This window comes from Branchiostoma floridae, chromosome 4 (assembly GCF_000003815.2).
Source record: "Branchiostoma floridae strain S238N-H82 chromosome 4, Bfl_VNyyK, whole genome shotgun sequence".
In the NCBI taxonomy this organism is placed as follows: domain Eukaryota; kingdom Metazoa; phylum Chordata; class Leptocardii; order Amphioxiformes; family Branchiostomatidae; genus Branchiostoma; species Branchiostoma floridae.
This window is the reverse complement of record NC_049982.1, coordinates 32,144,666-32,156,652: the sequence shown is the minus strand read 5'-3', so window position 1 is coordinate 32,156,652 and position 11,987 is coordinate 32,144,666. Positions and strand designations below refer to the sequence as shown.

Genomic DNA, 11,987 nt, shown 5'->3' with positions numbered 1-11,987 from the left:
AATCTGAATAGAGCATGCGTGATTCCGTGCACATAGTCATATCAAACGTTACTTGTTCTTGTTCTTGTTCTGATACTGGGCAACCCCTAGTTTGTTGGGGCAAACCACCCAGGGCGTAGTGCTGTTGTGTTATTTGCTGTTCCTTAGATGTTGTAATGCCTCTTCCTTAAACTTAGTGGGGTTAGCTAGAAGTGTGGTAGAGTATGGTAAAGTATTCCAATCGGTGGCAGTTCTTGGGGAAAATGAATATATGAGGCAGTCTTTATGGGTTTATATGAATTTGGCTGATTGTGTCGGGATTGCCTAGGGTTCAGCTGCAAGTAATGATCGACCGGTAGGGCTAGGAGGTCATATCTAGATTTCTGGAGGATGGTAAGTCTGTTTGCTGTTCTTCTGTTTTTGAGTGTATCCCAACCCAGGTCTGAAACTAGTTTAGAAACGCTTGTCACTCAGAGAATTTGGACAGTTCGGGACGTTTGAAACAAATCTGGCTGCTCTGTTTTGGACCGCCTCGAGTTAGGCAATGTGGTCTTTGTGATGAGGCTTTGTGATTACTTTCTTTTACTCCAATCGGTTTCTTCCGTCGTGTAACCCCGAATATTTTTGGAAAGGAATGGTGTATAAACGGACTAAAGAGAAAACACCTGTAGCAAGTATTTTTGGTATTTGCCGCCAACCTTGGAGCGATGCCAGTATTGTGGCTAACAAAAGGTAACGTTAAGCAATGTCGCAAATAAAAGGTGGTTAAGAGAACGGTGTTTTCAGTACATGCTTGTATACTTCATATTACGTTAACTCAAACAGACACTCATCGATAAGTTGAACAACTCCTGTCCTGTTTCATTTTGCAAAGAAAAGACGACGGAAGGAATTTTTTTTTTCAAACTAAACTCTGCTTGAGATCTTTTAAATGTTTTGAACAGGGACAATCTGCTGACCGGAATAGGCGACGCAGATTTCTATATACAGAAAGCAAAGTGTTTCCGGTCGGTTACGAACCTCGAGATTTTTTTCACAAGGGATTTTTTTTTCCTGCAGAACATAGATGGATACGTTGAAAAACTCTGGGTTCGAAACTTCTAACTCAGTGTGCATTATTCAATTTTCAAAAAAAAAAAAAAAAACCGTTCAGTCGACCATACAGTACTCGTACAAATCAGTTGTAAAATGAACATATATGATGCCGTAAGTAGAAAATATAATATTGAAAAACGGATACTATTATACAATGACAAAGCAACTTCAAAAGTAAAAGAAGAGATTCATAATGTATTACTTTACTTCATTATTCATCTTTATTAATTCATACCTGGCATCATTTGACTAGTCTATCGTTGTTATCGTACTTATTGTATGCATTCGTTTACTTTATTGTGCGCATTCATAATCAATTTTGCTTAGGTGGGCTTTAAGTAAAAGCCACGTAATACGTATGTTTTTCCCCACCCACTGCACATTTTGTTTAATTATATTTCAGCCATACCATAGGTATGGTGAAATATATTGTATTCGTAATGTTTCTTTCTTTCTTTCTTTCTCCTGTCAAATTTTCAAAGCAATTCATCTCCGCCGTTTCTGGACCAAATGACTTGAAATTTGGCACAAGGGTAGAGTGGGCCAATACCCAAATGTGTTTTTTTAATTTTTTTCATATCTGCTCCTTAAATGATTTTATTGAGGTTTTATTGCAACTTTTGGACCAAGACTGTATATTTTGGCCCCCTGTACCATGGTATTACATCCAAATGACCTGAAATTTGGCACAGAGGTGCCCTAGATACTTATTCAAAGGATCCATGTATAATATGTAGTATAAATCACTTCAAAATGGCTCCTTAAGGAGGTTTTTGTGGGAGAGTTTAGGATAGGTAAGGTTGGAGTGCCGAGGTCAACGACCTCTAGGTCATTCTGGTGTGTCAGGGCCACAGGTGTGCCAGGTAGATCTAATTATCTACCTACCTACCTAGTCCATAGACATCCAGGTGGTTGGTGGACAAGGTGAATCCAATTAATGGCCAGCCAATGAGCGAGCTTATTTTGCTGGAAGAGTCCATTGTTGGACAGGGGGTGTATTTTAAAATTTACTTTTAGACTTTGGTGATAATGCCAATGTTTTTTTTAGCGGAAGTGTTTTCGCACTGATCCACTTGACTACTACTGGGACAGTCCATTTTTGCACATAGGGGGGGATTAAAAAAAAATCAGTTTTGGACATGGGTGATGATTCCGAATTCCATTTGTTAAATGGAAGTTTACCCCCACCTGAAGACTGTACATGAGGAGGATTCGGCAGCCAATCAGCAAGCCTTGTTTTATCTGGAAGAGCCCATTCATGCACGGGGGACTTTTTTTTAAATTCAGTTTCGGACTGGGTTGCTTCTTATACAAAGGCCATGTACTGTGAGTATTTCTGGACTTGTCTATTGTGCAATTTCAAACAGGGTGAGCTGGGAGATTCCATTCTTCGACGAAGGGGGTATTTTTTTTAAAATTCATTTTGTGGACTTCGCTGACTATTTTAGCTGATATATTTTTGGATCGCTCCACTTTACATAGGGGTATAACAGGAAGAGTCGATTCTTGCACAGAGGGGGGATTTTTTGCAAATATGGTTTTGGACGGCTGATGATTCCAAATTCCATTTCTTAGCGGAAGTGTTTTTGGAGTCGTCTATTTTTTTGAGTCCATTCTTGAAGGGGTTTTCGTAAGATTCATTTTTGCTCATAAGTGTGATTAGTAGTTAGAAGTCATTTTAAGCAGAAGTGTTCCATTTTTGCACATGAGTGATTTTGGAACAGTCTATTGTTACATGAGGAGGGAGATGGCTGAAATATGCTGTATTTGCTCTCAAGCAAATGTCGGCCTTTCTAGTTTGATAATGACATTTTCTGTTGTGCCAATCGATGCACAAACACTAGAATTTTATGATGAAGGCAACATTTTTTGGCAACTTTATCAGTTTTGGAGTCCCCGGGGGATTCTATGTCATCCATAAATCAAATCGAAATGGCCTATCAAAGTCAACATTTAGTCAACATTCAAGAACACCCCTCCAACATCCAATGGAACATTCAGGTCACATGGTAAAAGTTAGTACTTCCGGGTTACGTGGGTGGCCCGCCCCCGGTCGCGACCGTACGTACACGTACAGGTGTATCCAGGTGTGACGTTATTTAGTTACTAGGATCTAGCCGAGTGCTTACGTGCACTTCTACGCACACCCACGGAGTTAGCTTTATATAGAATCGGGGTTTGGAAGGCCTAGCAGCACTGGTTTCGTAAAAGGGAGAAACGAAGTCGGGGTAAGGTGAGTACTCCTAAATATTTCGATCGTTATGAAACAATCTCCGAATTGTGAATGGTGGTGAATTCACGCGTCCTTACAGGCAATTTTGACCTTATCTGCTCATGTGATGATGTGGAGGCCAGGTTTCTGATTTCATTAGACTATAATCATGGTTCCATTTAACTTGTAACGTTAGAGCAAGGAGTTTGATTAGAGTTAACGTTACTTAATTAAGTAACTAGGGCGGTTAACCCCATTACCACGGTTCAGTGAATCTGAATAAACCCCCTCATGACTACAAGGGGGTCAAACAGGTCTAGTGGCAATTGTGGAATACCTCTCATTCAACATATAATTGCCAAACCCAAAGTATTCTAAATTCATGATTTATTCTGTCTGATGACCCTAAACCCACTATTTAAAAAAAGAAATGAACTAGAAAGGCCGACATTTGCTTGAGAGCAAATACAGCATATTTCAGCCATCTCCCTCCTCATGTAACAATAGACTGTTCCAAAATCACTCATGTGCAAAAATGGAACACTTCTGCTTAAAATGACTTCTAACTACTAATCACACTTATGAGCAAAAATGAATCTTACGAAAACCCCTTCAAGAATGGACTCAAAAAAATAGACGACTCCAAAAACACTTCCGCTAAGAAATGGAATTTGGAATCATCAGCCGTCCAAAACCATATTTGCAAAAAATCCCCCCTCTGTGCAAGAATCGACTCTTCCTGTTATACCCCTATGTAAAGTGGAGCGATCCAAAAATATATCAGCTAAAATAGTCAGCGAAGTCCACAAAATGAATTTTAAAAAAAATACCCCCTTCGTCGAAGAATGGAATCTCCCAGCTCACCCTGTTTGAAATTGCACAATAGACAAGTCCAGAAATACTCACAGTACATGGCCTTTGTATAAGAAGCAACCCAGTCCGAAACTGAATTTAAAAAAAAGTCCCCCGTGCATGAATGGGCTCTTCCAGATAAAACAAGGCTTGCTGATTGGCTGCCGAATCCTCCTCATGTACAGTCTTCAGGTGGGGGTAAACTTCCATTTAACAAATGGAATTCGGAATCATCACCCATGTCCAAAACTGATTTTTTTTTAATCCCCCCCTATGTGCAAAAATGGACTGTCCCAGTAGTAGTCAAGTGGATCAGTGCGAAAACACTTCCGCTAAAAAAAACATTGGCATTATCACCAAAGTCTAAAAGTAAATTTTAAAATACACCCCCTGTCCAACAATGGACTCTTCCAGCAAAATAAGCTCGCTCATTGGCTGGCCATTAATTGGATTCACCTTGTCCACCAACCACCTGGATGTCTATGGACTAGGTAGGTAGGTAGATAATTAGATCTACCTGGCACACCTGTGGCCCTGACACACCAGAATGACCTAGAGGTCGTTGACCTCGGCACTCCAACCTTACCTATCCTAAACTCTCCCACAAAAACCTCCTTAAGGAGCCATTTTGAAGTGATTTATACTACATATTATACATGGATCCTTTGAATAAGTATCTAGGGCACCTCTGTGCCAAATTTCAGGTCATTTGGATGTAATACCATGGTACAGGGGGCCAAAATATACAGTCTTGGTCCAAAAGTTGCAATAAAACCTCAATAAAATCATTTAAGGAGCAGATATGAAAAAAATTAAAAAAACACATTTGGGTATTGGCCCACTCTACCCTTGTGCCAAATTTCAAGTCATTTGGTCCAGAAACGGCGGAGATGAATTGCTTTGAAAATTTGACAGGAGAAAGAAAGAAAGAAAGAAACATTACGAATACAATATATTTCACCATACCTATGGTATGGCTGAAATATAATAAATAATGCAAAAATCAGTAACTTTTATTTGCAGTTTATGATAATCACCAGTGTATGCACACTTTAGAGATATCCAGGTGTTCAAGACATTCTAGAGATATTATATCTAAGACCTTGATAGCATATTTTTACCTTCAGTAAGAAGGTTATGTTTTGTGCATGTTTGTTTACAAGTGTGTGTGTGTGTGTGTGCATGTGTGTGAGTGTGTTTGTGTGCATGTGTGTGTGTGTGTGTTTGTATGTATGTATGTGTGTGTGTGTGTGTGCATGTGTGTGTGTGCATGTTTGTGTGTACACGTGTGTGCGTGTGTGTGTGCGTGCATGTGTGTGTGTGTGTGTGCATGTGTGTGTGTGTGCGTGCATGTGTGTGTATATATGTGTGTGTCTGGTGTCGGACTGTTAATGAACAGCTGCAACAGCATAACTTGACAAGTTGCTGAAAACATTGCTGTAGTGACTGTTGGTGCATTCAGAGGTTTTGGCAATATGAAGGAACAATTTGTAGCTGATGGAACCCTAACACTTTTGATGTCTCATGTTCTGTACTGTACTATACAGCAGAATTATGGGAGTTGACATCACTTGTACATATAATGTTACCTATTAGGGATTCAGATTAATTCACCTGACATTCCGAGTCTTAACAAGAACGGAGTAGGGTAGAGTTTATGGTCACTTATAATTCAACTTATTTTTTTATACAGAGGCAGTTTTTTAGTATGAAGATAAGATTTTAAAATGCCCGTAAGGACCAGCTTCTCTACCAAATAGAGTAGCAAAATGGACCGATTTGTTTTGAGTATCGCCAATTCAAAAGTTTTTACTTCGCCTTTGTCCTCTGGACCCACACTGGACCTGTACTAGTACCTGAATTTTCTGTACCGGTACCTACTTCTAGTTATCTGTGCTTAAGCCTTCTGTATTGTCCTTTTTTTTTTCAGACAACCATGGGCAACCTAGTGGGTCATGCAGCCCCGGGCAGCTTCTTCTTGTTGTTTGCCATCTGGTGGACCATCAAGTACTCCATCATGTGGGCCAGCAGGATGGGGGGCAGGAAGACCAGCTCCGCGGTGTGCTGCAGGAACGCTCCGCTGGTGTGCCGCTTTCTCAGCAGGGTTCCCGTGGAAGGACTGTGCAAGATCGTATTCGCATTAGGAGGTACGTCTTCATTTGCAGGGCTTCAAATACCACCTGCATATGCAGGTTAGTGCAGGTGAAATTGGAGCTGTGCAGGTATTTCTGGTGTCTACCTGTACCTAACCTGCACTGGTCCTTGTACTGGGTTTTATACATAAACGTCCTATGATGTAGGTGTGTATGGATTGTTGTTAGCTGCATTAACTGTTACCACCTATAAAGTATAAAAGAAAAATAGCAATGGTTCCTGAACAATTTTAGTATGATCCATACTTCCTAAATTCATAGTGGTGCAGGTAAAATTTGTCTGGTGCAGGTAAAACTTGTCTGGTGCAGGTAATTTTCAATGTTACCTGCACAGGCGCAGGTATGCAGAAAAAAAAGTATTTTGAGCCCTGATTTGTGATGCCTCATCATTAAAGGCACTTGTAAGATTTTGGAACCAAAACTAGAAATATTCTCCAGAACAAAATGTTACCCCAATGCTTCCATTCACATTTAACAGCTTGTCATCTATGTTTTTATCATTTCATCAGATTTCAAGTGTTAAGCAACGGCCAAAAGATGCCCAGCACATTGTGTGTTAGACTATCTCAGTATCTGGTACTCCTGACCAAACAATGCTGATTTGTAAACAAATCCCAGGTTTTAACATATTCCTATAATGGCACAACAGACTTGGCATTCGTACTCTGTGAATATGACTACTATTTGGCAGTTTGGCAGGCAATGTGATAAGGTAGAAAGATGTACAAAACATGTATTCTGACAATAGTCTTATTTGCAAATCTGGAAATAAGACCATGCATTCAAGGTTATTTCTCTTTTCTTAATCTTCTTTCTTCCCTGAGATTAATCCTGAAGAACTTGTGACTTTCAAAAGACAGCTCTTCCTAATTGTTGACCCACATGACTGTTACAGGACTGATGTGTGAGCAGATTGCTGCACACTGGACACTGATCAATCCCATCACTGGTGAGTTCCACCTCCTGGGCAACTGGCAGCACACCACCATGTACCTTTTCTTTGCCCTCAACGGTTTTTGCGATGTTCTGGTCGCCTTGAAAGCGCCCGTACCGAGCGGGATAGATTACCTCTCTATGTCCTTGGCGTTGGCGGTGGAAGGAGTGTTGTTCTTCTATCACTTGCACGGCCGCGCCGACCTGGACGTGCGTCTCCACAAGTTGCTGCTGTTGGCCGTGGCACCGTCCGTGGTCGTGAGCAGCTTGGAAGCTTGGAGGCCTGACACCTTACTATTGCCCATGATCAGGACAGCATTCACACTGCTACAAGGGACATGGTTCTGGCAGGTGAGCTGGGGCTACATGTAGCTTGTTGTACTTGTAGTGTGGGTAGGTTGTAGTGTGGGTACGTGTAGCTTGTAGAGTGGGAAGCTTGTAGTGTGGGTAGCTTGTAGTGTGGGTAGCTTGTAGTGTGGGTAGCTTGTAAGTTGTAGTGTGGGTACCTTGTTAGTTGTAGTGTGGGTACCTTGTAAGTTGAAGTGTGGGTAGAATTTAGTATGTGTAGGTTGTAGTTTGGGTAGTTTGTAGTGTAGGTAGCTTGTAGCCTTTTAATAGTGTGTGCAGTTTGTAGTGTGAGTGGCCTTTAGTGTGGTTGGGTTGTAGTGTGGGTAAGTTGTAGTGTGGGTAGCCTGAAGTGTGGATAGCTTGTAGTGTGGATAGCCTGTAGTTTGGGTACCTTGTAGTGTGGCTAGCCTTTAGAGTGTTTTGCTTGTAGTGTGACTATAGCTTGTATAGTGTGGGTAACTTGTAGTGAGGGTAGCCTGTAATGTGGCTATAGCGTGTAGTGTGGGTAGCCTGTAGTGTGGATAGTTTGTAGTGTAGCTAGAGCTTGTTGTGTGGGTAGCCTGTAGTATAGACAGCCTTTAGTCTGTTTTGCTTGTAGTGTGGCTATAGTTTGTAAATTGTAGTGAGGGCAGCTTGTAGTGTGGATTGCTTGTAGTGTTGGTAGCTTGTGTGGGTGGCTTGTAGTGTGGGTGGCTTGTAGTGAGGGTAGCTGTAGTGTGGGTAGCTTGTAGTGAGGGTAGCTTGTCGTGTGGGTACATGAATGTAGCTTGTCGTGTGGGTAGCTTGTCGTGAGGGTAGCTTGTAGTGTGGGTAGCTTGTAGTGTGGGTAGCTTGTAGTGTGGGTAGCTTGTGGTGTGGGTAGCTTGTAGGTTTTGTCTGCTCAAGTGCAGGTAAGCAGTACACCTTTGTTAAAGCGTTTTAAACTTGAACATGCATGTAGCTGTGGATACATCCTATAACAGCCAATGTATTATCTGTTTGTGCAGGTTGGGTTCATCCTGTACCCTCCCTTTCCTGGCCATGACTGGGACCCGGACAGCCATGAGAACATGATGTTTGTCTCCATGGCGTTCTGTTGGCACATCCTGGGCATCCTGCTCTTCATGTGTGTTGTGTACACAGTAGTCTATCACATCTACCAAGCCAAGGACAAACAGTTAGGTAATGACATGGAGCTGGGACCGCTGTCTTCACACATGCTGCAGGCACACTCGGACTCAGAACTGGACTAACACTGACATGTCTTCACAATATATCTAGTACTCTGTCAATGCCAAATGGCCAAGAAAATCTGTCGGAAAGATGATCAGAAAGTGTTAGTCTGTGATATAGTTGCTAGATCTGCTTCTTGCATTCCACATATCTGTTGTCAGGGTTGGACAAGTCCACTAGCCTTATTGTCCAGGGCAAGTGAATGTGAAAGATTTTTCCATGAGTGAGATTTTGATCTGATTGTTCCTTATCATGGCTATGACATCAAGCATTGTTCAACACAGAAAAATAGAGTCAATAATAAAAGAATGCCATTGCTGGAAGTGAAAATACAGAGAAATATGTTATTCAAAGTGAACAGTTGGTTCGGGCAAGTAAGTTTTTTATGTGCTTGCCTGATAGGACAAGTGAGTTTTAGAAAACTTGTTAAACCCTGCCCTGCTTGCCCGTTAAAGAGCAAGTAAGATTTTTCCACGAGTAACATTTTGATGTACTTACTTTTCAAAGTCATGGCATCAAGCATCGGTAAACACTGAAAAATATAGCTAATAATGAATTTCATTGTAAACTGAATTGTAGAAAACTTGTTAGACCCTGGTTGTTAGAGTAACAGAAGCTGGTATATATAGTTTTCAGCTTTTTGACTCTTACAACTGGAAGAGAAAACCTTGTATGAGCAGAGATGTGTGTGTGTTTTAACCTCTTCTTTTAACTTGTTGAAGTCCAGACATGAGCCTAATGATACAACTTATACTGTAATTTGATTTTGATGGTTTACATTTTTTTTAAATCTTTCTCAACAGAAATATACAAAACATATTCAAATTTAATTTCATGTTTACTTATATGTTCAGAGATGTGTGTTGTAATTTATTCTATTTTGTCACATTATTTCAAAATTGTGGCATGAGCCTTGAAAAAAATCATTGTTTATCATGTATTTCATATTCATTGTGTAAAGATTTGAATGTGCCTTATTCATATCAATATAAATAGATAAATAAATTCATATCAGAAACACTTTTTATGTGCCTTGTACAGTAGAAAATAGACATGTAACATTATAGAAAAGGTATAAAATTGTAGTTTTTCCTGGAGAAAGTTGTGTTGTCATGTTATGTTGTTCCTAACTTGTTGAAATCATGCAGTTATTGATCATGATTGTATCACAATGTTGTTGTTTTTTCCAAGTTGTAAGGCCAAAATACATAAAATCTTCACAGGAAATAAGAGTTAAGTGGCACACAGCTTTAACTGTGTTGTTAAAGAAGAAAATATAGTTTGTCATATGTGAGGAAAATTGCAGTATGTATTCAGATAACCAGATTTAGTCTATTCAGTGACTTATTTTTAGATAACTTGACATTTGTGCTTCAAATCAGGAATATTAATTTTGATTGTATTATGTTTGTGCAGGCACTGTGCTTTGATTGTGCTGCTCGTCACATATGAATTTTATTGCTCAACAATCGCACAAGGTACAATGTATGGCAATCAATAAGAGCTACTAGCTATATAGACAATAGTACTACAAGGCTACATAGTACATAACAACAAAATGTTATTGATAACTTACTTGCTTAAGTACTTGCTCAAGGCGAGTCCTAATCCGGCCTCGAGTTGTGATGGCAGCCCATACGTCTCTGTCAGTCATTACATTTGAAATAGATAAATAAATTGACCAATATATGAGTTGAACATAATAGCTGTGTGTGAAAAATATTGTTCTGTGTACCAGTAAGAGAGATGTGTGTTTTGTTTCTAATATTCTTCAACAATGCTTCTCTCTCTTTACTGTAAGTAGGACTGGTCATGACAAAGGGAATTCGTCTTCGATATTTTCATGACATCTGGGACGACTGAATGTCTGGTGTGTTACGGTGACGACCTTTTTCAATTTCTAAACAATGTGCACTAATTCTCAGTTTTGTAATGCAGTAAATGGTTTATTATGAGTTGATGTGATTTGAGTAGGTAACAATGTTCAGTCTCAAGCACAGCAATAAGAAGCCACCTCGGCAGACTTTACAAGTCAGACAGATGAATCACTCTTAATTACGCATGCACTACAATCATGCCATTAAGAAGTGCCTTTAATATTGCAATAGCTTTTTTTCCTAACCCGATTTGTAACGTTCCTGTGTGTTCATGCAACTGAATGACATAAAAAGTTATCAAAAATTTTGGTAATTAATACAAATATTACTTTTCTTATTAATATTGAAATGTGTTTCTTTCCGGTCTTATACTTTCTCAATGAGTATATGTGTAATTTTATTGAAAAGTGTGATTTTACCGTTTTTACAAAGACATTTGACTCAAGCTGTATATTATTGGTTGAAATTTCTGGTGCTTCCTGAAGTTTTGATCATTTGTAGGTCATGATCAAGGATGTTATTTTATTTGTAATTTTTTAGTATTAGTATTTTTTCCTGAAGTACAGTACTGTATTAGGTACATTTTGTTCATGCCTTTTACATTTAGAAGTGTGATATTTGATTATGTTTATTGCAGTAAAGATGTTCTCTAAGACTTGCTGTCATATCTAAGGTATACCTACCTACCTAATCCTCTTTGCTCCTTTTGGTGGAGCATAAGGTATAGGCATCACCAAATGAATGAGATAAATGTACCTGTTTTACTTATAAGTTCTAATTTTTGGCGATGCCTTAGGGGTGGAGCCATCTTTGGAGTAATATCTTGATACAGACAATCATTCAAACAGTGTAATATGAATACAAGACTATCTCAAGACCAGTTAATGATACATTTTTGTTTGTTTGTGTGACATGTTGATTTATGTACAAAGAATACGTACATAGTGCATCCGGTTTACACCGGTGAGGTACAATACATAGTATAGTTATAAAAGAATACAATGACCCTCTGCAATCTTCTTAGATAGCTTAGTATGATAGTTGAAGGAGATTAAACATTCTGTTGATACAGGCTGTGTATAATTTGATGTCATGATTCACTAGTTGCAGAAAGAATAGTGCTGATACTGAAAGCAGAGACATGAATTCCTGCCACGGTCATGTGTACACATGTAATTTTTGTTCACCTTTATCCGCTAGGTAACCTATATTCGTTGTACCTTTTTGAAGGTAATTAGGGATAGCAAGTCAACATATGGTGGATTCAAATTACAATATTTACAAACTATTTCCATATAAAAGTTAGAAACCACTGTCCATCGTCAT

At 39.4% G+C, this 11,987-nt stretch overlaps 1 protein-coding gene across 3 annotated transcripts; it reads left to right on the top strand.

The window, feature by feature from the left end:
- Positions 1 to 3,096: 3,096 nt before the first annotated feature.
- On the top strand, positions 3,097 to 11,733 carry LOC118414002 (transmembrane protein 45B-like). Of its 3 annotated transcripts, XM_035817709.1 has the most exons (5): positions 3,097 to 3,307; positions 6,069 to 6,285; positions 7,187 to 7,575; positions 8,559 to 8,843; positions 8,922 to 11,733. In XM_035817709.1, exons 2-4 carry the CDS (start codon positions 6,075 to 6,077, stop codon positions 8,802 to 8,804), a joined length of 846 nt encoding a protein of 281 aa, XP_035673602.1. In that variant the 5' UTR covers positions 3,097 to 3,307; positions 6,069 to 6,074; the 3' UTR covers positions 8,805 to 8,843; positions 8,922 to 11,733. The 3 variants fall into 3 exon arrangements, with proteins under 3 accessions (XP_035673602.1, XP_035673604.1, XP_035673603.1); XM_035817711.1 differs by having other exon boundaries at positions 3,097 to 3,302; positions 8,559 to 11,733; XM_035817710.1 differs by having other exon boundaries at positions 3,097 to 3,306; positions 6,067 to 6,285; positions 8,559 to 11,733.
- Positions 11,734 to 11,987: the final 254 nt, after the last annotated feature.

Coding starts and splice junctions, on each gene's coding strand:
- LOC118414002 (XM_035817711.1), top strand. CDS start 6,075: ATGGGCAACCTAGTGGGTCATGCAGCCCCGGGCAGCTTCTTCTTGTTG. Junction 6,286..7,186: donor GATCGTATTCGCATTAGGAG/GTACGTCTTCAT, acceptor TGACTGTTACAG/GACTGATGTGTGAGCAGATT. Junction 7,576..8,558: donor AAGGGACATGGTTCTGGCAG/GTGAGCTGGGGC, acceptor CTGTTTGTGCAG/GTTGGGTTCATCCTGTACCC.